We start from the raw sequence: 23,116 nt of genomic DNA, 5'->3' as shown, positions 1-23,116 counted from the left end.
GATTTCCTCCTCCACGAGGCATTGAATTCCGGGATGCCACCCTGTCAATCCGACTCGCATCCTTGGCTTCAGTCTTTGTGAGTCAAATTGCATGCTCTAGGCCTCTATTGCTGAAAATAACAACATACCAGACCAAATTATACGGGTAGATCTGGATCATCGATCATGCCACAGATCCTCTTTCTGATGCTAACTTGCTAAGCATTCATCTATCGGTGACGGCCGCTCTAGACCTCGTACTTTATGTGGCCGCCGGAGATTGACCCAATTCGACAGAATTAATATATGAAAGTTCCATGCAGCAATCTAGTTCAGATCTAAGAAAACTCAATCCTTGTCTAGTGCATCAGAATGCTACCTTGACCTAAATGTCTCAGCAGCCATCATACCATACCGTAGCCCTGAGGTTGTTGGCGGCTTCATGCCCAGGACCACCTCACAGTCTGGACTCCAGAACCTTACACCAATTAATATAGCCAAGTGTTTGCACGGAGCTGACCGATTGTCAATTAATTGAAGAAGGAGCTTTGTTTGCCTGTCGCCATTGTCATAATCAACTGCCAAATCCAGCACGTGTTAACATCATTATACTCACAATAATGATCATTATGAAGAAATAGATGTGGTGGGTGCCCTGGACTGACTCGCTGTTGACCATGGTTGACACAACGATAGTCCAAGGGCCAGACCCCACGCTTAGCGGCGACTTATGCGAGTGGAGCCAGCCCCCATCACCCTCTCTGTAAGCGATAAGGTCATTAAACGCCATCATAAGCAGGAAAATATGACACCACTAGATGGAAGACCGTCGTTTTGAAGAGGAACATAACAAAAGTTTATCGTCAAGATGAGGATTCAGTTGTCGTGAGCGACATGACTCGGTCGGGGGCCACGAAGGATTTATGCGTGGGTTCTGAAGAAGCGGAAAAAGCAAAGGGACGGGAGGCTTCTTCGGTCATTCCACGCCGGCTCTTCGCACTTTGCAGACAACAGCAGGCCGCAGACGGGATATGCTGCACCGCGCTTACCGGGGCATCCATCGTTTGAATTCCGAGGGCCAGATCTGTTCTATTTGACTTAAGTGCCCTACCGCAAGTTAAGTATGCTACTGTCATAATTAGTGCGCTTTTTTTTTTCTTTATTACTACTACATAAGTGTCATCATAACTCCTCGTGTTGTCTTCCCTTGCAGAATTTGCACATGCAATTGCATATTTGGATCCCCCGGAAAACCTTGACTAACACTACAAACGCCTGCCCAATGCAGCATACGGAGAAGATCTGGGGTAGATATACGCAGTGGATGCTGTTAAAGGTCAGAATGGATCAAGATCTGCTCAAAACCACGATCAAAGGCATTTTGTTACGTAGCAAATTCCACGAGCAGCAGACAGGCTGGGATGGCAGCATCTGCTCAAGCTCCCTCTTCTGGTATAGCTCTTCCGGGCATTTATCTCTTGCTGAGCCAATAATGGAGTCCACGGAGATGCTAAGCGGACCCGTTGCCACCACTGGAAGGGACCCCGGGAGACCACATTGGCCAGAGTCCAGAAGTGTTCCACTGGCGCTGCTCGCTCGTGCTGAAGCCGTGCGGACGGTGCACTTCATCCCTCGCATACTATAAACTGCGCCCTCTCGCTGGCAGCCTCCTGATCGTCCTCCTCTCTCAACGGTCTTGGGCTTCTCTTTTCTTCTTCCTACGCCCTTCCCGGATTCTTCAAGAAGCCAGGAACGGTGACGCTCGTTGCTTTGCTTCTTTGTATTCAGGTACAGGTGACTGCTTGCTGAAGCCAGTCGCCTCTGCGCCACCGGGAACATCTCTTTAACAGTTTCCGAACCAGCTATTCCGCATTTTGGACGCCTGCACCTCGCCCGCTTTCTCACATTCACAATGGCTGACGACCGGACGGACAAGGTGGGAGTCATCGACTCATCGAAGGAGGAGCAGCGCTCTTCAATGGATTTGGTCAACGCCTCGGGTCACAAGCAGGAGCTCCAGCGCAACTACAGTCTGCTGAGTATCTGTGCTCTTGCCATCACTACCGGAAACACATGGATTGCCCAGGGTGGAAGTATCGCTACTGCCCTTTACAATGGAGGCCCCTCTGGTGTCATCTATGAGTTCATTGCTGTCTCGGTCTGCTACTGGATGGTCGCCGCCTCTATTGCTGAATTGGCATCTGGAATGCCCTCTGCCGGTGGTGGTATGTTGTTACACTTACTAGGCTTATGTTCTACCGCTGATTTCACTTCTAGTCTACCACTGGGCTTCTATCACTGCTGGAAAGTACGGACGTGTCTGCGGTTTCTTCGCTGGTTGGTGGAACTTCTTGGCCTGGGTTCTGGGAGGTGCCTCAGTGTCTGCTATCCTTGGACAGCAGACGGTCTCCATGTATGCGCTCATGCACCCGGGCTTTGAGATGCAGGCGTGGCACGTCTTCATCAGCTTCATCATCTGCACATGGCTTTGTTGCTCTATCGTGCTGTTCATGAACCGCTACCTCCCGCAGCTGAACAACATTGGCGGTTTCTTCATTTTGTCTGGTGTGCTCATCGTCATCATTGTCGCCGCTTGCATGCCCCATGTCAAGAACATTGCCTACGCTACCGATGAGGATGTCTGGCGCACCTGGACCAACTCCACCGGATACTCTAGCAACGGTTTTGTGTTCGTTGCTGGTATGCTCAACGGTGCCTACGCTGTCGGCACACCCGACTGCTCGACCCACCTCGCGGAGGAGATCCCTCAACCCAGCAAGAACATCCCCAAGGCCGTCCTCGCCCAGATGAGCGTTGGTTTCATCGCCGCTCTGCTTTACATGATTGCGCTCTTCTACGCCGTCAACAACCTCGACGACGTCCTTGCATCCTCTTTCCCTCTTGCAGAAATCTATCGCCAGGCCAGCGGATCCCGCGGTGGCGGTCTCGGTCTCCTGATAATCACCTTCCTTCCCACCGTCATCAACTGCGCAGGCTGCTACATCACCGCCGGCCGCACCCTCTGGACCCTTGCCCGTGACGGCGCCACTCCCTTTCCCACCTGGACCGGCCGCATCAACTCGCGCATGCACAACCCCTTCAACGCAACCCTCATCTGCGGCGTCGTCATCACCATCCTCGCGTGTATCTACGTCGGCTCCACGACCGCCTTCAACGCCTTCGTCGGCTGCTTCGTCCAGCTATCCTCACTTTCCTACTTCACCGCTATCTTCCCTCACGTTCTCACTCGCCGCTCTTCTTTCGTCCGCGGTTACTTCTGGCTGGGCAAGATCGGCTACGTCATCAACATCCTCTCTTGCATCTACATCCTTGCCTTCGTCGTCATCTTCTGCTTCCCCTTCTCGCTTCCTACGGATGCCGCTTCTATGAACTACGCTTCTCTGATGACGGGTGGTTTGACCATCTTCGTCGCTATCAACTGGTTCTTCCATATGAAGTCGTACGAGGGACCGAAGTTTGTTCCCTTGACTGACAGGGCTCTCTTGGATGATGCTAAATAAAAATATACCACTAGAAGTGGATGAGTGGAGGAGTGTTGTATGATATGATTATACCTTACCATATTTGAACTGATCTTCATTGTACATGGCGCGCTTATAGATTGGAGGCTTGGTGTTTAGCGTTCTCTAAAAGATGTATCTTACCGTGTCGATCGTTGCGACTTCTATATTGTATATATGCTTGAGGCTATATCACGATCTAAATTTCATTCAATAGATTGGAATCTACGAATTCATCCTTTGGTCTCCTTTACTAGTCGTTTGTGTATACCGTTTGACCGCAATGCCGCCCAAATGTAACGTCGCCATATATGACTCCAAGAGCCCAAACTAACATCTAGTACACTGTCAACTCTATTTCTGTTCCATATCTAAATGTTTCACCTGTCAAACAAACCTTAATACCAACCGAGTCAGAAGCACTGATTCTATACTCCATGGTAAATAAGTCACGTGAACACGCGCCCCATCGCGTCGCGAGATCCATCCTTCCCGTGGTGTTGCCGCCTCAGGTCCATCAACGCCCCAACCCACCTTCAACGAACGACAAGACCATCCCCTCGCTATGGTCTTCAAGCCGTTCAAACCACTCTCAATAGGGAAGCCGTTTAAAGTACCTAGCTCGACGTCAAACCCAAATGCAACCTCGACCTCGACCTCGACCACGAATTCGAAGCCGCAGCCGAAATCCAAGCCCGAAGAACCCATCGAGATTGACGATGGGCCGCCGGCGAAGAGGCCTCGGCTGAGTACGGAGGATATAACTGGTGGTGGAAGTACAAGGAAGGGAACAGGCAAAAGCGCAAGGAAGCCGTTACTTCAGGTGAAAAATGTCAGTGAGGTCGTAGCTGCCAACAGCGATAAAAATGGAGATGGCGCAGGCAGTGCGGATTCAGTCACGTCGCCTGGGGAGAAATACTTCAACGTGCTATGGTTCGTTCCGTCCTACTCTGCTCTCACACCCTCTTAGTTAGACTAACGCGCCCTTCAAATTAGGCGTAAGCCCACCGCGAAGAAGAACAAAACATGGGACGGCGACGGTATAGTCTCAACGCGCGACGGATACGTCTACCTGCAGGATATATCGGGCCGGGAAATGGGTCGCGCAATGCACGGCTCGAATTTAAAGACGGGCACGATCATCTCGATTGGTGGGAAGGAGGTGGAAATTGATACGGAGATGACGAGAAAGGAGTGTCTTGCTGGACGGAAGTTCCTTGGGAATAAGGAGGAAAAGACGCCGCCTTCTTCGCAGTCGAAATCAACGGCGCCGGCTAAGAAGTCCACTGTGCCTTTGCCTGTTCTGAGCTCAAAGGAAAAGACATCCGCGCCTGCTCCGGCGGGAAAGACCAGGTTAAAAGAGAGCAGGCCTCTCAGCTTGGCGAATCGAGGGTCGATATCAGGCGCGTACAAGACACCATTACTTGAGAGTACAATTATGCCTGCTGTTTCGTTGGAAGAACCTACGCCACGGCATGACCCTAAGCAACCTTGGGCACTGGTAATGCCGCGGCCGAAGTCGGTACCGAAAGGCAAACGGATCGTTGACGTTGTCGTTGATCCCATTCTGGGTAAGCATCTACGGCCGCATCAGCGTGAGGGTGTACAATTTTTGTATGAGTGCGTAATGGGAATGCGCTCGTTCAATGGCGAGGGCGCAATTCTAGCCGATGACATGGGGTTGGGGAAGACTCTGCAGACTATCGCGCTGTTATGGACACTGCTGAAACAGAATCCAATCTATGAGAGTGCGCCGGTGATCAAGAAGGCACTGATTGTGTGCCCAGTCACCCTGATCAACAATTGGAGAAGAGAATTCCGAAAATGGCTCGGCAACGAACGAATCGGCGTCTTCGTCTTCGACGACAAAAGGAAACGATTGACTGATTTTACTATGGGAAAGGCGTACAGTATTATGATTGTTGGCTATGAAAAGCTCAGAACGGTTCAAGAGGGGTTGGCACGCGGTAACGGTGTCGATATTGTCATTGCGGATGAAGGGCATCGACTGAAGACGCTTCAGAATAAGAGTGGACAGGCTATCCAGTCACTCAATGCAACCAAGAGAATTATTCTCTCTGGAACTCCCATTCAAAACGACTTAAAGGAGTTCTTTGCCGCCGTCGATCTCGTCAATCCTGGTATTCTAGGTTCATTCAAGTCCTTTATCAAGGAGTTTGAGACGCCTATCGTGAGAAGTAGACAGCCCGAGGCTACGGAGAAAGATATTGAAAAGGGAGAGGCGAGGAATGAGGAGCTTCGAGAGCTGACGTCGAAGTTCATGCTTCGCAGAACGGCCGATATCCTCTCCAAATATCTTCCTCCGAAGACCGAATACGTGCTATTCTGCAAACCGACCATTACTCAGGCAAAGATTTATCAGAATGTGCTGGCCTCGCCTGTCTTTCAAAGCGTCCTTGGCAGCTCTGAGAGCGCTCTGCAACTCATCACTATCCTGAAGAAGCTGTGCAACAGTCCGTCCCTCCTATCACCTAAGAACATCAACGAAAAACCTAGCGAGACTATTACCGCACTCATGGAATCCCTACCACCCAACCTCCTCCGCCACTTCTCACCGTCTACCAGCGCTAAGATTCGCGTCCTCGACCAATTGCTCAACCACCTACATACATCGACTTCCGAGAAGATTGTCCTCGTCTCAAACTACACCTCAACTCTAACCCTCCTCGCCAACCTCCTAACCTCCTTATCCCTCCCCTTCCTCCGCCTCGACGGCTCAACCCCAGCGCAAAAGCGCCAAGGTCTCGTCGAGGACTTCAATCGCCTCCCCTCAAACCTCTGCTTCGCCTTCCTCCTCTCCGCGAAAGCAGGCGGGACAGGCCTGAACCTCATCGGCGCCAGCCGTCTGGTTCTCTTCGACGTAGACTGGAACCCTGCAACAGATATTCAAGCTATGGCGCGTATTCATCGCGACGGCCAGAAGCGGCATTGTCATATCTATCGCATTTTGCTCAAGGGGAGCCTTGAGGAGAAGATCTGGCAGCGCCAGGTTACGAAAATTGGACTTTCTGATAGCGTTATGGAGCACAAGAATAGTGTTGCGCAGTTCTCACGCAGTGAACTAAAGGATTTGTTTAGGTTGGATGAAGAAAGTGTCTGTCAGACACATGACCTCTTGGCTTGTGACTGCGGCGGAAAGGGGTTTGTTACATTTCCGGAGAGTAATACGCCCGAGGATGATGAGTCGGAGGTTCTCGAAGAAAAATATGACGATGACGACGACGATATTGACTCAGGCGAGCCCTTGCCTGACTTCCCAACACTAATGAAAGCGTCGGTTGTCAACATGGAAGAACAAGAACGTCTCCTCGAGGAGAACAAGCGCCGAAGACCCTCAAAGCACAATTCCAAAGCCAAGGATGCAAATCCCTCCAGCAAGCAGAACATCAAAGAGAGCCTCTCGCATTATGCTCACATCAACCCGTCCCTCTTTGTCCTGTCGAGCAATACGGAAACGGAGACAGTCCCAACGGAAGATATAGACCAGGTCATCGATGATGAGGTCTTGCGTGCTATGCTCAAAGACGAAGAGAATCGGGTCAACTATATCTTCAAAAAGTCGACCAAGCCCGAGGTGAAGGGGGACGACACCCCTGTCCAGACTGACGTCGACGAAGAGAAAATGTCCAAATCCAAGTCCAAGCCCCGTGCTCCAGCCGATGGGACAGTGACAGGCACAGCAGTTTCACCGCTTGACCTATCCGATTAGCATCTATATTCCACATCGATAGACATAGATATCACTAGCTATACTCCTACTGTTGAAATACCTATACATACTAATGATAGCACATTCCACGCATCTTCTACCTTTCTCATCTGTCAATCTGCCCCTAGCGGCTCGAAGCTACCCTAATTAAGACGACAAATCTCAAGATAAGAGCAATAGACAGGAAGTTTTGCCATCACGCCATCCTCCTGCACTGCCCGGGGCGTAGTCTTACGATGACTGCCAAGGAAGGTGCGATGGGCAGTTCCGCGCATAAAAGGAAGGAACGACCATGAATCGCACCTTCATCCCCGGAACAACCGGAGCCCTGTCTCCCGGTGAAATATAAGAAAGGTGCGAAGTTGAGGCAAGAGCGATGGGCATCGACAGTTGTACGGTGTATGAGGAAGGAACGACCCTCGACATCAGGCGCACCTTCCTCGCCAGATGAACCAGTACGGTGGACCCCGTTCAACTTTGCATAAGGTTTGATCCGAGTACCAGCTACGTTCATAACCTTCATATCTACTTAACCTCCAGCATCCGGGTGTACATCTTTCTACCTTGTATCCTGCGTGCACGGTCTTCTGATCACTCTTAGTGAAGGCACGAAGATGAGTGGAGGAAGGTGCGATGGGCATCGGCAGTTGGATAGTGCAGAAGGGAGGAGCGACCGTCCACCCCAGGCAGTACCTTCCTTCTGTTAAGCATGTAGAGTAGGTAGTGTCTCCCGGGAGTTCTGGGAGTTTGTTTGTATCCATGCGAGTTGGTATTACGATACATGTCCGGACCACGACTGGTTTCTGTTAAGCTAGCTACGTCGTGAAATGAGGAAGATGAGTTTTGTTAATTCTATTTTATTCATATTGTATATATGTGTTAGCCGAGTACTATGTACTGGAGCAGCATCAATTGCTGCTTGTTTTTGCTGAGTAGACTTTATGTATATGAAAACCTGTTGTAGGTAGTATGACAGAAGTCTGGAGTCATGGCAAGGAAAAGACGAGAGGAAAAACATAAAAAATTCGCTCCAGGCTGGAAAGAACAAAACAAGAAAAAATTGAGACAAACGCCAAATGCTCCCAAGACAAGCAGTGTAAGGAGAAGAAAAGGGTAAAGCAAGATCAAACAAGACATCGTAATTCGTCATGCGTCATGAATCTTTTAATCGTACAAGTCCATCTTTTCGCTATCTTCTTCGTCCATGTCATCGAAGTCTTCATCGTCCGTCATGAGGTCGTCGGCTTTGTAGGCTGACTCATGGTTGCGCAGGACTTCGATGCGACCGTTGTTCAAGACCACGCGGGCCGTCTCGCCATCTAAGATAGACTCGTCCAGGATGCGGGTGGCGAGGTTTTGTTGTATCTCGCGATTAACGACGCGAGCCAGCGGGCGAGCACCATAAGCAGGAGAGTATCCTGCATCGCCGAGATACTTTTTGGCTTCATCCGTTATCTTGATGGTTATGTTGCGGTCGCGAAGGCGCTGCTGAACCTCATTGATGCGGAGGTCAACAATCTTGTGAATTTCGCGCTTGGAGAGGCGGTTGAAGATGATGACTCTGCCGATACGGTTGTAAAACTCAGGCAGGAAGTAGCTCTTCAGGGCACCCTCGACCAGCTTCCGAGTGTTGGAGTCAATCTTGGTGCCCTGAACGCGGGCCAGGTACTCCGCACCAAGGTTAGAGGTCATGACGACGATGCAGTTGCGGGCGTCGACGACCCTGCCCTGGCCATCGGTGATACGGCCATCATCCATCAGCTGAAGGAGGACGGTAAGGATTTCCTTGGCTGCTTTCTCGATCTCGTCAAAGAGGAGAATGGAGAAGGGGCGCCGCCGGAGAGCCTCGGTCAATTGACCTCCTGCATCGTGACCGACGTAGCCAGGGGGTGCACCGATCATGCGGCTAAGGGCGTGGCGTTCCTGATACTCCGACATATCAAACCGAATCATAGCCTTAGGATCATCGAAGAGAAACTCCGCCAGGGCCTTGGTAAGGAGTGTTTTGCCTGTACCCGAGGGACCGCAGAACAAGAAGGATGGTGGTTGGTTCGGATTCGCTAATCCAGCAGAGGTGACTCGCATTTGCTTCGCGATGGCCTTTACAGCCTCATCTTGGCCGACAACAGTCGACTCTAGGTACTCTTTCATCATCAAGATCTTTTCCTTTTGGCTCTTCTTCAGCTTTTGGGTCGGAATTCCGGTCCATTTGGAAACGATTTCGTTGATCTGCTCGGGGCCAACTTCATCAGCCAGAAGGGGCTCCCCTGCGTCGTCATCACGACGTTGGCGTCGTTCCTCATCAACTACAGCCCGTTGCTTCTCCAATTGCTCAATGTGCTGCTGCGTTTCGGGAATGGCGTAGTACTTCAAGTCTGCTGCAGTTTCGGTGTTACCGTTACGTTCAGCTTCTTCCTGCTTGTTCTTCAAGTTGTCCAACTTCGTCTTGGCATCCTGGATGGCTTTGTTACGTTCCTTCTCTTTCTCGTACTTCTGACGCATGGGACGAAGCTCTTCCAGAACATTAGCCGCTTCCTGCTCGGCTTCCTTCAGCCGGGACTTGGAGGCGTCGTCCTTTTCACGCTTCAGAGCGTGAATCTCAATTAGAAGCTGCCTGTGCTTGCGCTCGAGGTTGTCAAGTGCTTCGGGTTCGGATTCGCGGGCAACTCTGACGGCGGCGGCTGCTTCGTCAATGAGATCGACGGCTGAGTCAGGAAGTCGACGAGATGTGAGATATCGTGAAGCTAAATTGGCGGCAGCAACAATAGCGGCGTCGGTGATTTGGACACTACCGTGGTGCACCTCGTACTTCTCCTTCAAACCACGCAGGATAGAAATGGTCTCTGAGACGGAGGGCTCCTTGACAAGAACTTGTTGGAATCGTCGTTCGAAAGCGGCATCCTTTTCAATGTACTTGCGGTATTCCGCGAGAGTAGTCGCACCAATACAGTGAAGCTGCCCACGAGCAAGCATCGGCTTCAGCAGATTAGCGGCATCCATGCCACCATCACCACTACCGCCGGCACCCATGAGCAGATGCATCTCATCCACGAAAAGAATGATAGGGTCTTTGGAGTCTTCAACCTCCTTCAAGAGACCCTTGAGTCTCTCCTCGAACTCACCACGGTACTTGCTTCCGGCAACCAGCGAGCCAACGTCGAGGGAAAGGAGCCTGCATTGCGACAGACTGGAGGGAATGTCGTTGTTGACGATACGACGAGCGAGACCTTCAACGATGGTGGTCTTACCTACACCGGGCTCACCAATGAGCACAGGGTTGTTCTTCGTCCGTCGACTAAGAATTCGGATCACACGGCGGATCTCTTCCTCACGACCAATGACCGGGTCAATCTTACCATCGGCCGCTAGTGCTGTCATATCGATCGTAAACTTCTTGAGGTTTTCATCATCGCCGCCTGAGTCCGCTGTCTTCGAGTCAACTCGCTTTGTGCCTCGAATCGCTTGAACAGCATTCTTAACTATCTTTGAGTTGGCGATGTTGGCTTCCTTGAGAGCGCTTTCGACTTGCGAATCCTCGCAAACAGCTTGGATCAGGTGGTCCACAGCAACATATTTGTCCTTCTGTGTCTTAGCCAGATCCTTCGCGGTGGAGAGAACCTTTCGGAAGGGCGGGGAGACGCTCTTGTTCTCGGGAGGCGGATCCTGACTTGGTAGCTTGACAAGCCGTTTCATGAGACCGCGGTGAAGAAGTTGGGTATCACCGTGAGCGCGTTCGACGACTTGGCGGAAGAGCGAGGTGGACGCCGATGCCCCGTGGGAGGGATGTACTGACGGCCCGTCCTCATCGTCGTTTGTTGAAGGATCAAGGAGGGCAACTGCGAGGTGAAGAGGGTAGATTTCAGCATTGGAATGCTCGTCTACCAAGTCGATAGCATCTTGCAGGGCGTTATTCGCCTTGTCTGTGAAGTTGTCTGTATTCATGGAACCCATGATGTAAGGTGGGGGAGAGCGAAATCTCCGAGGGGTAAAAGAGTTATAGGCAGATTATCGGAATAGAAGGTGGTTAGAGAGAGTATCGACAAGATTGAGCTATGAAGAGGATGTAGTTTGATGGTCACTGGTGTCAAAAAGTCATGAACATGAGAGTGTTTTTATACACGAAGGAACAAAGCCAGCCATCAAGGCAAAAGAACGAACTGGACCTTTGAAGATGGTGCCCAAAGCCTCGAGCAGCAGCATGACGACACTCAAAGATTCCACCGCCTTCCAGAACAATCGCGAATCAGGCCACAATTGGCACGTGATACAAACAATGTACTGGCAGACAAAGGCGGTCAAAGAGGCGGTAAACAATGCGATATCTTATCAAAGCGGAGGCTTTATCAAATTGGTATCTCCCTAGCGCTAATACAACCATAAACGCCTTTACTAGAATCTTAGAACAATGCCGAGTTGAGCAAGAGTTGTTCCGGATTGTGCATTCCCTGAGGTTCCGGGACCCCATTGTCAGGGGAGTCGACCCCTTGATCGACTTCTAATCCGCTTCCATCTACAGCTTCCGCTGTCGGGGTCTCTTCCGGAGCCTGATTATCAGTGCTTAGGCGACCACGGCGTTTTTTTATCGTAGAGGGCTTAAAATCGGATATAAGAACTGCTGGAACAGGAGATTTGCCCTGGTAAAGACGATGCCGGAGATTATAGATGTCGCGAATCTGAATGACAGTTGAAGGATCCACATGGCGAAGCTGTTTGAGGATCTGACTGGGCGGCATGTTGATGTCGAGCAGAGCCTTTATATACTGCGTTTTCTGATTGACTTCTTCGCGTCGAATCGATGGATGTGACCCAGGTAGCGACGGGCCGTGGTTGTGGGTACTATCGCGAACTTTGACGTGCCATAGATTGTCGATCTTGTGATAGCTGATGCGCAAACTGAACGGACAACCATTCCGCCGTGAGGGTTCTCGTTGACGTTCCTTTGCGGTTGACCGATATACCTGACCTTGATCGCAGGTCATGTAGATAGCCTCGACTTTCCCTTCGCGACCTTTGTTGGTCCGCTTGGTGATGACAGCATATTGGTGATCAAAAGCAAAGCTTTTGACCGCCTGAACTGCCTCTGTCTCTGTACGATATAGGGCCTCTGGCGGCGCAGTTAATGGCGGGTATGGCTGCACGGGTACATTGCCCGGCACAGGTACCGTCACCGCCGGCGCGGGCTGCCCTTGGCCTGATGGTTGCTGCAGCGGAGTGTGATGAGTCTGCTGAGGCTGTTGAGGTTGTTGGGGCTGCTGAGATTGATGTTGTTGGGGAGAGAGTTGCGGCTGTTGGAACAGAGGTTGCTGGGTTGGAGGTTGCGCGGGAAGCTGCGGTTGAGGTACCGGATGAGGCTGTTGATGGAGCGCGGTTTGTGATGGCGGGAGCTGTGGTTGGGATGGTTGCTGTAACGGCACCATTTTGAACGTTAGGAACGACATCGGAGTCAATCAAGTCGCATCATCTGGGGGTAAGAGTATAGTAGTATAGAGAACTCGAGTCCTGCTTCTAGAGCTCGTCAAGGCACTTTTGTTCCTTTCGTGGTGAAGAAGAAGAGAGCAGATGAAAATGCCGAGAAACCTGGTTCTGCCGGCACTACAATCGGTATGGTAGGCGGTGGGCACAAGTACAAACAAGCTCAATCAGAGTCTGGAATTTTGAGATCAGCTCAACGGCTTCAAAAGTCAACCCTCCCACGGCTCTCGAGTTTTCTTAAACCGTTACCTAATAGCGAATCCTGCGGTTGCCTGATGTCAATCTATTTCTTCAAACATGATCTTTTTTTCACAGCCTAGATCGAGGAGACCTTTAACCTAGGTTGGACCTCTGGAAGTTTGGTCTCTAGGTTCCGTCCCGCCAGTGCCAGGGCGCCATTCACAGGCTAGCCATAGCACCGATAATTATAGCCCATTGAAACCCCACGTTAGGAACAACGAGGCATCATTGGATAATATTGAACCCCACGACGCATGACATGGGAAACCCAGAGCGAGGATTGGCCTGCAAAGTCCCAATAGTCTCTCCCCGGTCGCAGGCCCGTCCGGAAGCTGAGGAAATCTGAGTGGCTTAACGGGCATATCAGATATGGGCAAGTGACCAGATACCGTCCACCAGCCAGATATACTTTATACGTACTTCTACCGCAACCCCAAGATACTCCGGGTTATGAGACCACGTACTCGGCTACTTCTCATCTTTTTCGTCCACAGAAATCATCCTGCTTTCTCCGTTTCATGACGTCAAAGTGGAAACCGCAAGATTGTCTCGACCAAGTGTGGCGACAGGGATCTTGAGCACCTTCAACCACTCCGCTTCATGACCATGGACAAGTCCTTCCTGTTCGGTATCCTCTATGTCCACTCTGTAGGCGACTAACTTCCTAGACTTCGCCCACTGTACCGCCGTTGCCTCTCGTCTAACACGTAGGTCCCGAACTTGCGCCCGTTCGCTACCCCCCTCAGCTTGGCTGGGCTTGCCAGGAACGGGTTGAACTCTTACCAGTCACCACAACCCCCCATCCACCTCAGACATCAATCTCTTCCAATAACAAAGGAACACGAGCGGAGCATCAGGCGAAGATCCTAATCCTGGTCGAGGTGGCACGGCGACCTTTGCTCCGTGAGAGCCTCAAGGCGACCACCCTTGGGAAGCCCGAAGATAGCGGTTCAAGTTTTATAGAGAAGCGCAGAAGGAGCCAAGTGTATATAGATGATAATCAGGGCCCTTGATAACAAGCATGGAGATCACTATCTATGGCGAATATCGGTGACGGCTGGCGCAATCGCCTTATCCAGAGCCAGACGGCCAGTTCGCTGAGCAGCAGAGGAGTGGATAGAGCATCAACCACTGAGGGCCGCGGCATTAAACCTGCCCTGGTTCTCGCTGTACGCAGTAGTACCGCTGGTTGCTGACCATGCAGGCTGCTCTACGCCGCAGCAGATTTTCTTTATTCCCTCATTAAATAAATAAAAAAATATTGAGTCTCGGACGGTCGAACTCAAACAAGAAAGAAAGCAAGGCAGCACAGCCGTAGTCTGGTTCTGGCGATAGTTATCGATCTTACTCGATCGTCTGGCTCTGGACTATACCTGACCAACCCCACGACCTGAGACGGACTGACGTACCTTCCTATAAATTCAATCCCATTTCCAGTTCCTGATCTCATCTCAACCATTCACTATCCTTGCTATTCTTACGCAGAACAAGAACTGATAGGAATTCATTCGATTTTCTTTCTTATCTAACCTTTTCTTTACATTCATCGCCCAGATTCATTATCAACATCTCGGGTCAACATTCCGTACTACGCTGTACTTGCATTCCACGACTACAATAAAGCCCCGAGTCCGCGATAAGGCTCGATCACCCAACGAAGGAGGTAGAACTCCTTGATATACAATTAGTAGCTTCGCCGGCGGTGAAATTCCCTGGTAGATAGTGAACTTTCCAGTCTCGAAAGAGCAACAACGGCAGAGATGTCTCAGAAACCCATCTTCGTGGCGACCCATCCTCGGGCTTGCTCCACGGCGTTTGAGCGGGTATTTCATTCTCTTTTACTCTACTATTATGATGGGACGAATGCTAACCTGAACAGGTCTTCATGACCCGAAAATCTACAATCCAATGCATTCACGAGCCCTTCGGTGACGCATTCTATTACGGCCCCGAACGCCTTTCAGATCGGTACGAGGCCGATGAGCAAGGCCGGGAAGAGAGCGGCTTCGCGCAATCCACTTACCGGACTATCCTTGAGCGAATTGACCGCGAAGGTCGCGAGAACGAGGGCAAGAGGATTTTCATCAAGGACATCCTCCACTACCTTCTTCCGCCGAATGGCAAGCCCGCTAGTGTCGCGCCGAGTCTGCACAGGATCAAGCGTGGCGTAGGCACTGAGAATGGTAGCAACGGAACCCATGAGGCCGTTGGTAATGGAGACGTCGCCAACGGCCACCCCTCGGATGACGAGGTGAATGGAAACGGTGTCAGCAATGGTACTGTCAACGGGGGAAAGAAGGGCAGCAGCGCCGCACCCTACCCCTACGACACCCCATCCGAACCAGGCAATCCTACCGTGATGCCCAAGGAGATCCTGGACACCTTCCATTTCGCCTTCCTCATCCGCGACCCGCACTACAGCGTGCCTTCATATTACCGCTGTACCATCCCTCCTCTCGACGCCACGACGGGCTTCACCTACTACGATCCACTCGAAGCTGGTTACGACGAGATGCGCCGGTTCTTTGAATACCTGCGCGCAGAGGGCCTAGTTGGTCCGCACGCTGCCACGCGCGAGCAAGACGCCGACGAGATCCTCGCTTCAAACGCCGGGACAACAAACGGAGTCACTGCCAACGGCGTCAAGGCCAAACCAGTATCCAGCCCCGAGGCTAACGTCGGCGTGGAGATCTGTGTCGTCGATGCGGACGAGATGCTTGATAGCCCGGCGCCAATGATGGAAGCGTTTTGCCGCAGCGTTGGTATTCCCTATACGCCTGCCATGCTGGATTGGGATAACGAGGATGATCATGAGCATGCGAGGGAGGCGTTCGAGAAGTGGAAGGGGTTCCACAACGATGCGATCGATTCGAGAGGGTTGACTGCTAGGAAACACGTAAGTATCCTCTTTCCTTTTGTTAGGCTTTTCCCTCGCCCCAGCCCTGTGCCCTAGGGCGTCTGAGTTTGCTTGCCATCCACTGCGACCCACCTTGCCCTGCCCTAGCTGGTAGGGGAAGGAGACGAAGGAAGCCGCAAAGCACGGCCAAGCCGACATCCTTCACTCAAAACAGGAAGAAAATGAACAGACCAGCTGACCAGTATGAACCTTCTAGCCCCGCGCGCCCAAATCCGAAGAGCAATTCGATGCCGAGTGGCGAGAGAAGTACGGCGAGGAGGGCGCGGCCCTGATCCGCAAGACTGTCGACGCCAACATGGCCGACTATCTATACCTCAAGCAGTTCGCTATGAAGGTATAGATGTACTAGACTCGGGAACGGCCGAGTGTAGTTGGGTCGTACCGACTCGGCCGAGCATGCTGCGAATGGGGACTTGCAGCCTGCATGAGTCTAAGTTCATTAGTCTGGGTTCGAGTTTGACTTTTATTGCGGTTATGGAGTCCATCTGCCTTGCCTATCTTGCCTCAGTTGCCTCGGCTCAGCTGAACCGGCTGGCCAGGCGGGTTGGTAAGTTTAGGTAGGGCATCTGGGCTTGCACTGTGGGGGTATATGCAGAGACTAAGAAAGAAGAAAGCAAGCGATGACGAGAAAGAAACACGGGAAGGGTCTAACGCCTAGTTTAAGGAAGATTTTTCCTCATTACCCATTTGATGTCGACATATTTCACTTCAATCACGCAATTCGCATCCGATCATCTGTGGATATTTGCTGTGCTACACTGGCCAGTAGTGGTCAGTGGCCATTCGATCTGCTTATTATGCTATGCTGTTTATGCCGAGTTATGATTTATGTGTTGGTTCTTGCTGTTTGCTTTGCAATGCGCTGCTCATGAATGGAGGGAGAATGTATCTAGGTACCTTACCTGCCTTACCCTGCCAGACCCTTTCTACAGAAGTATACCCATGCAGGCCTTGGCTTTAGGTTACTGGTATCTAGCTAGTCCGAAGGAAGAAATTACTCGTTTGACCATATTCTCATCAAAGTAACTTAACCTACGAGAAGGACCAGGACCTGGACTCTGGACGGGCTTTTCCGGTGCTGAGTTTCGTCTCTAATGCCAAAGTCCCAGTAGCTACTAGCATATAAAGGGACCGCTAGGAGACCACAAGCACAGCATTGCATAGAGTAGGAGATTATAGTCGTAACTTGAAAGAGTCATTGTACAACTATTGCACTCTCTTTCTACTTCCAGCGAAGGACAAGGATCAAGGTAGGTAGGTAGGTAGTGGGTAGAAACTACACCAGAAGACTACATACAGTGTCCTGAGTCACGATGGCTCATGTTGTTCAACAACTCATTTACTGAGTCGTTGACTCCCTCAAGTAGCATACCTATCCACATAGTACATTCCTTCCAGCTCGGATGGTGAGGTAGGTAGGTAGTGAGACCAATTGAACTTGTCGGTTAGGTCAAATGCCTGAGCAGGTGAAGCAGGAAGCTATCAGTCATAGGCCAGTAAATCAAATCATTCATTTCCATCGTACAGAGAAAAAAAAGGGAACCTAAATATCAAACATCGCAGAGCCTCACAGCTGCGGCAGTCGCAATCGCAGTTTTAGCTTGCAGGACGTCGCATGCACAACGAAACATCACACACATCAAAGAGATATCGAAGGAGAAAGAGGAAACCTAGAAGAGGAAAGGAAATAGGATGATACAATCTATACAGCGCTGTAGCCCCCTCTTGACCCAGACCCCTGAAACGTATTGACCACGCGTCTTAGCCAGTCCTGGAAGAGGTAGGGGACGTCTCGAATTGTGTCGCCGTGCGGGAGGAGATCCCACCCGCGGGCGCCGTAGCGGTTGTAGTTGAGCCATGAGCCGAAAATGATGTATGCTGCGGCGCAGAGGAAGAAGCTAGATGGACATGTTAGTTAAGAAGAATATAACGGGAAGCCAAAGGGACTAACATGACAATCAACCAGGTGAAGAAACCCCAGTGGTTTGAAGACGAGCTGTTATCCTCGATATAGTTGTCGCAGGCATAGCGCGTCTTCCAATCCAGTCTCAGAACATACGTATCGTCGTCGGCCTTGCCGAAGCTCTTGAATTGCAGACTCCGGTCTGGCACTGTCCCGTTGTTGAAGGGGGTCTTGTCCTCGTCGCCATTACCCTCACCGTCACCACCTTCTTCGCCATCTTCTCTCACGCGGAGACGCTTCGGCTCTTCCTCCTTAACAAGACCCTCCAGCCCCGACCGGCCAGGGTCGCAGAGGAATTCAATAACCGCGCTGGCATCCTTCTTCTTCTTCTCGCCTTCAACGGGGTACTCGCCACCTGAGAGTTTAACTCTCAGTCCCTCCTTCTCCGAATCATCCTCCTTTAACCGCTTGATCTCTGCATCCTTCGCGCCTCCACCAAGGTGATCGAATCCGACGATAGGAAAGGCGAACCCGCTTTCGCGGTCGTCGCCCGTGTACGTATGTTGGAAACCGCAGACTAGAACAAGAAAAACACATTAGTTCAGCATCCAACATTCATCACTCCGAGGTAGTGTCGGTTTAAACATGAACATACTATTCCTCGTCGTCCCACACTTCAAACCATCCCGGTTCGCCGCATTGCCCAAGGTATTACATACGTTCAACACATACGTCGTATTCACAATTGAGTCGTCGACTTTCTCGGCGTGGAAGATCTCGTGGACGCCGCCTAGTGGACTGAGATCGTATCTGTAGCCGTCTTGCTTGATATTGGCGCAGTCGAAGCTCACCGCGGACGCGAGGGTCGGTAGGAGCGCGGTCGCGGAGACGAGGGAGGAATACGCCGATAGTATTCGCATGGTGAGTGTGTTTGAGCGTGTATAGGAGGTCTAGAAGGTGAAATCGAGATGGAAAGGACGGCGGAGAGGAATCGAAGATTGGTAGAGCTGTTCCCGATCTTGAGAGACGGAACGGGTGACTGGTTGCTTGGGCGGTGATGGGACACAGACGCAGGCCGACGGGCAGCAGGACAGAACTGGCAGATGACAGACAGACAGAGTACGCCTGGTATGGACAGATGATGAGAGCGACAGTGAATGATCTCTCGGAGGTCAAGGAACGAAGTGATAAGTGAGTGCCTGGATTTAGCTTGGTGAGGCTGGATTGCTGCTCGTCTGCCTTCTTACTTAACCAGCCTCATCATCGGCCTTCTGTTTCTCCGGTCGCAGAGTATAAGCAGCAAGGCACGACAGTTGGTGAAAGACATTAGGTGGAATTTAGCTCATTTTAACTCTTATATTATACTACATTTAGTTCACAGTATCTTTCTATCTCAATGGAATAGCATCTCATCGTGGTGAAAGTACTCTGTAGGACCAAGTATACACAATCCAGAGCCCCGCACAGACCACCTCGCCCTCCCACCCAAAATATCCTCACTGTATCCAGTCCGTACTATCCACCAACAACTAATACCCATACAAGCCGCCAAGATGATGAGCACGCGCATGGTAAGCCTACACCCTCATAATTATATCTGAATAGAAGACTGACTCCATCCAGCTCTCGAAAGAAGACGAGGCCACTATCGGCTCCTCAGAGGACACCGAGGTGCGCCGCGAGGACCAAGAGAAGATCAACCGCTTCTCTCGCCTGCACCAGCGCGAGACGGTTCTGCAGGAGAACTTGAAGGCTAAGCAGGTGCGTCTATTCACTCACTCTTTCCTCCGGGCCGTTTTGTGTGGTGTTTGGGCTTCTTGTTGCATGTGGGGTTTGTCAGGGGAAAACTAACAACTGTATATCATCACAGAAAGATAAAGAAGATCTAGAAGAGATCTCAACGGAATTGGAGCTTGCTGATGAGGATGAATTGGTCCCGTATGTTTCCCCTTTGTGCTTATAAACTTACTTCTACCTTATATTACCCAAGTGCAAGCTAACTACCCCGCCAGATACAAAATCGGGGACTCATTCGTGCATCTCCCGCTCGAGCAAGCGCAGACCATGCTTGCCTCTTCGACGGAGCAGATTGACTCGGAGGTCTCCAAACTAGAGGACATGCTGGGCGAGCTGCGCGATGAGATGCAGCAGTTGAAGGTGGCATTGTATGCGCGATTCGGGCGGAGTATCAATTTGGAGACTTAAATGCGTTTGAGGTTGGTGGCGCTTTGTATGTATATGATTATGGAAAATAAATGACTGAAAAGTGATCTATAACTGCCTTTTGCTTTGCTTTGCTCCTAATGGGGGAAGGGAAATCAAGCTATATACAGAAGGGGTTTCATAATATGTTTGATGTACATTGTCGCTCGCTGGTATCAGGACGTAAACTCATTCAAATGCTGTGACTGTTAAATGCAAATCGCATATAACTGAACCCAAGGACAATATATCACGCCAGAACTTTCGGACTGCTCTATCCTGTAGAACAGACCCAGAGTAGGTCTTTGGATAAGATTATATAATGCTCGCTATTGTCATCCGCGAGTGGGAGCTCGGTTGATTAGGTACCGAGTCGGGGCTTCCGGTGGCGGATTCGCTGCCGCGGTACGACGGCTCTGTAGGCGGCTTTAGAGTTTGTGCTTCTCTTTGCTGTCGCTGTTCCTTTTCCATGACAAGGTACTGGACTGTCTGTTCGATCCAGTCCCAGCCTTCCCAGGCGTTCGGGTCTTCGGCTGACCTGTTCTCCCCAGTGCTAGGATACACTGAGCCACTGGACGGCGGAGAGGCCATCCCTAACTGCGCACCTGTCTCACTGCCCTCCCAGACCCAGCTTCCGCTGCTCGTGCCTTGCATATCGCCTGATACGTAAGCCATCATCTCCTCATCCCCATCCAGGTCCACGGTGTCATTTCGCTGCAGATGTTCCAGGAGGCACTTCAAGATAAACACGACATTGCGACCGCAAGCTGCGTTGATAACACGTGAGTCCCTCATTGCAGAGCTAGCCTGGACGCATATCAAAGCAGCATCAAACTCTTGACGGAAGAGTAGGAGAAGCATGCAGCGCCAAAGGTGAGCGCACAGCATGGCTGAGCCTGATAGTGCAAGCGTCGAGCGCCAGTCAATATTCCCTGTTATTGGAGACGTTCGCATGCATCGCGATATCAAGCGCGCAGTATCTTGGCTGACGGACACACAATAATCCAAGGCCACGGAGCGGACATCCGGCGGGCAGAAGGGAGATATATTATGCCGATGAAGCATGAGGCGAGCGTTCTGGAGATATATGATGGGACTTAGAGATCGAGGTTCGAGGTACTGATCGGATGTCGGCTGGTATTGCTCGGGGAAAATGGACAAGCAGGCGCTGAAATGTCGCTCAAACGTTTGGAGACTCGCGGTGCCGATGGCTGTACTTCTCAAAGTACGAGTCAACTGCCCGATTGATCGCACAACATGTATCGTTGCCAGCATAGGCGTAGTCTGTTGGCTTTCAGGTACGACACCCCCTTCTGAGAGAAACTGTTCATCGACAGTACAGGGAAGATCAATGTCGCAATCTTGGTCATTGATCAATACGGGTTTTCCCATTTCCAAGGCCATCAACCTGATGAAAATTAGTCACATCAATCAAATATCGAAGCCATCAAGCTCGCATACCTATCCCAAGTATACATGCCCCACCAAACGCGCTTGCGCATTTCTCCTTCAAGTGCAGGCCATGGACCGGACTCCAGATGCAATCCAATTTCCTGCGCGACCTTCACGGCAGACCCATTCCAGACCCAGCTAGCAGATTTTGCGTTGACCTCGTAGAGGAATATGCTAGCCAACAGAGCGGCCCGCGCCTGATCTAGTGTAAAGTTATCCTGCCAAACATCAATCACCCCGCAAGACGTCCTCACAAACTCCTTGCCCTTCTCTTCACGATTTGGGTCTAGGGTGTGCAAGATACCACAGGCGAAAACTCCGAACAAGACGGCTGCCCATTCGCGGGTAACCCCTAGCAGTGTCCCTTTCCGGTAAACTTCTTCGTATTCTCTCATAAATGTTGGCCAGTGGAGGACGGGAAGTGTCGTGTGGATATGAGCATGGTACTGAGCGAGGAGATGGTGGGCAACATCTTGCGGCGGGAGGGTAGGAGGATCTGCTGTCAAAAGTGATTTTGAGTCTGACTGACGATACGGCGTTGGAACTTTCCAAATGCCTTTCCCATAACGTCGTATATTCGCCCTAGCGTTAGATAAATCATGCGCAACAGGAGCCCTTGGCCGGCGCTGCGGTCGATAGCCCAATTCGGGTAAATTGATCTGGAGTTGCCCTGCCCCGTCACCATCAAGATCCATCAAGTTATCTGACCTCATCCCTGATCGCAGTTGTTGAAGTTGCTGCTTGGTTGACCAAAGCTGCTTTTCGAGGTCTTGAACTTGTCTGTAAACCCGATCAGAACGAACGATCCCTGCGCGAGTTGAATGATCAGGTACGAACTTGATAGAAGACATGCGTCTATTGGTTTCCTTTGTGAACTGGCACCGAACCTTGCGGTTGGTGCATTCCGTACAACTGGCAGATTCGGAGGCATCGCACTATATGAGGGAACAGTTAGAGGACGAAGCTTAAGGCACAATCAGCGAGGCCCGAAGTACCTTGACTTTGCGCTCGCGACACGCATCGCAACTAGGGTCTTTTCTTCGCTGACGATACGCCCTCTTTTGTTGTAATGGTTGCTGGTGCTGCCCTAATCCACCGTGGCGGAGAAAACCCCCCGCCCCTACCCCAGAACCATTCATTGGCGTATCTGGAAGAGCCGCTGCCCCTGCCTCTGAAGGAGAAACGCTGGGCTCGTATGGAGGATACGTCGCTGGAGGCGGCGGTGCAGAAGGAGGCTGTAGAATGTGAGACATCGGCAACCCGCCACCGGGTCTTGTTGATGGGGTAGGAAGGAAAGCGCCCGGCTGCGGGCCTGGCTGAAAGGGCGCCGCGGACGTAACTGATTGTACCGGGGGCAGCTCATAGGGAGCGCCTTGTGGATTGGGGTTAGTCCACGGGCGGGAGTAATGCGATTGCATAGCGATGCTCTAGACGTAGCCTCATAGGAGAAACAAGACGTAGAGCAAACCTGGGGTGTCTTCCTGATCTCCCTGCCCACGTCGGACACGGAGAGATGACAGCGACCAGATATCAGAACGTGGATGAATTGAATATCCCACTGCTGGGGAAATGAATAAGTTTTCTTTTCGTGAGTTGCAGTCAAGGTAGAGCGAATCAAGAAGTCGAGGACCCGAAGAAAAGGTGCGACGAGAATAGCGACTAGAAAGCAAGTCCGGATCTCGCTCTAGATCGCAGCGGAA

The 23,116-nt window shown here is 51.3% G+C and overlaps 7 protein-coding genes across 7 annotated transcripts; 4 read left to right on the top strand and 3 right to left on the bottom strand.

The window, feature by feature from the left end:
- The first annotated feature begins 1,758 nt into the window (after window positions 1–1,758).
- Window positions 1,759–3,669, top strand: BDV14DRAFT_43195 (putative choline transport protein). Its single transcript, XM_073776763.1, has 2 exons — window positions 1,759–2,204; window positions 2,257–3,669. Exons 1-2 carry the CDS (start codon window positions 1,892–1,894, stop codon window positions 3,498–3,500), a joined length of 1,557 nt encoding a protein of 518 aa, XP_073633373.1. The 5' UTR covers window positions 1,759–1,891; the 3' UTR covers window positions 3,501–3,669.
- Window positions 3,670–4,014: 345 nt separating this feature from the next.
- On the top strand, window positions 4,015–7,478 carry BDV14DRAFT_43169 (DEAD/DEAH box helicase). Its single transcript, XM_073776762.1, has 2 exons — window positions 4,015–4,433; window positions 4,497–7,478. The coding sequence occupies exons 1-2, from the start codon at window positions 4,066–4,068 to the stop codon at window positions 7,228–7,230; spliced, it is 3,102 nt and encodes a 1,033-aa protein (XP_073633372.1). The 5' UTR covers window positions 4,015–4,065; the 3' UTR covers window positions 7,231–7,478.
- Window positions 7,479–8,193: 715 nt separating this feature from the next.
- Window positions 8,194–11,404, bottom strand: BDV14DRAFT_43025 (ATP-dependent Clp protease ATP-binding subunit). Its single transcript, XM_073776760.1, has one exon. The coding sequence runs from the start codon at window positions 11,179–11,181 to the stop codon at window positions 8,395–8,397; it is 2,787 nt and encodes a 928-aa protein (XP_073633371.1). The 5' UTR covers window positions 11,182–11,404; the 3' UTR covers window positions 8,194–8,394.
- Window positions 11,405–14,194: 2,790 nt separating this feature from the next.
- On the top strand, window positions 14,195–16,339 carry BDV14DRAFT_43121 (uncharacterized protein). The gene is made up of 3 exons (XM_073776761.1): window positions 14,195–14,765; window positions 14,822–15,838; window positions 16,056–16,339. Exons 1-3 carry the CDS (start codon window positions 14,703–14,705, stop codon window positions 16,197–16,199), a joined length of 1,224 nt encoding a protein of 407 aa, XP_073633370.1. The 5' UTR covers window positions 14,195–14,702; the 3' UTR covers window positions 16,200–16,339.
- Window positions 16,340–17,119: 780 nt separating this feature from the next.
- On the bottom strand, window positions 17,120–18,966 carry BDV14DRAFT_163190 (autophagy-related protein 27). The gene is made up of 3 exons (XM_073766992.1): window positions 18,418–18,966; window positions 17,811–18,339; window positions 17,120–17,757 (listed from the first exon to the last, which is right to left on the bottom strand). The coding sequence occupies exons 1-3, from the start codon at window positions 18,680–18,682 to the stop codon at window positions 17,562–17,564; spliced, it is 990 nt and encodes a 329-aa protein (XP_073633369.1). The 5' UTR covers window positions 18,683–18,966; the 3' UTR covers window positions 17,120–17,561.
- A 321-nt stretch (window positions 18,967–19,287) lies between these two features.
- BDV14DRAFT_163189 (tubulin-binding prefolding complex subunit GIM3) lies at window positions 19,288–20,036 on the top strand. The gene is made up of 4 exons (XM_073766991.1): window positions 19,288–19,333; window positions 19,386–19,523; window positions 19,633–19,700; window positions 19,775–20,036. The coding sequence occupies exons 1-4, from the start codon at window positions 19,316–19,318 to the stop codon at window positions 19,965–19,967; spliced, it is 417 nt and encodes a 138-aa protein (XP_073633368.1). The 5' UTR covers window positions 19,288–19,315; the 3' UTR covers window positions 19,968–20,036.
- A 66-nt stretch (window positions 20,037–20,102) lies between these two features.
- BDV14DRAFT_42977 (transcription factor domain-containing protein) lies at window positions 20,103–23,058 on the bottom strand. Its single transcript, XM_073776759.1, has 4 exons — window positions 22,412–23,058; window positions 22,254–22,351; window positions 21,426–22,196; window positions 20,103–21,372 (listed from the first exon to the last, which is right to left on the bottom strand). The coding sequence occupies exons 1-4, from the start codon at window positions 22,832–22,834 to the stop codon at window positions 20,280–20,282; spliced, it is 2,385 nt and encodes a 794-aa protein (XP_073633367.1). The 5' UTR covers window positions 22,835–23,058; the 3' UTR covers window positions 20,103–20,279.
- Window positions 23,059–23,116: the final 58 nt, after the last annotated feature.

This window comes from Aspergillus stella-maris (genome assembly GCF_047715825.1).
Source record: "Aspergillus stella-maris strain CBS 113639 unplaced genomic scaffold BDV14scaffold_2, whole genome shotgun sequence".
Taxonomy (NCBI): Eukaryota; Fungi; Ascomycota; class Eurotiomycetes; order Eurotiales; family Aspergillaceae; genus Aspergillus; species Aspergillus stella-maris.
This window is presented reverse-complemented; position numbering and strand designations above follow the sequence as displayed.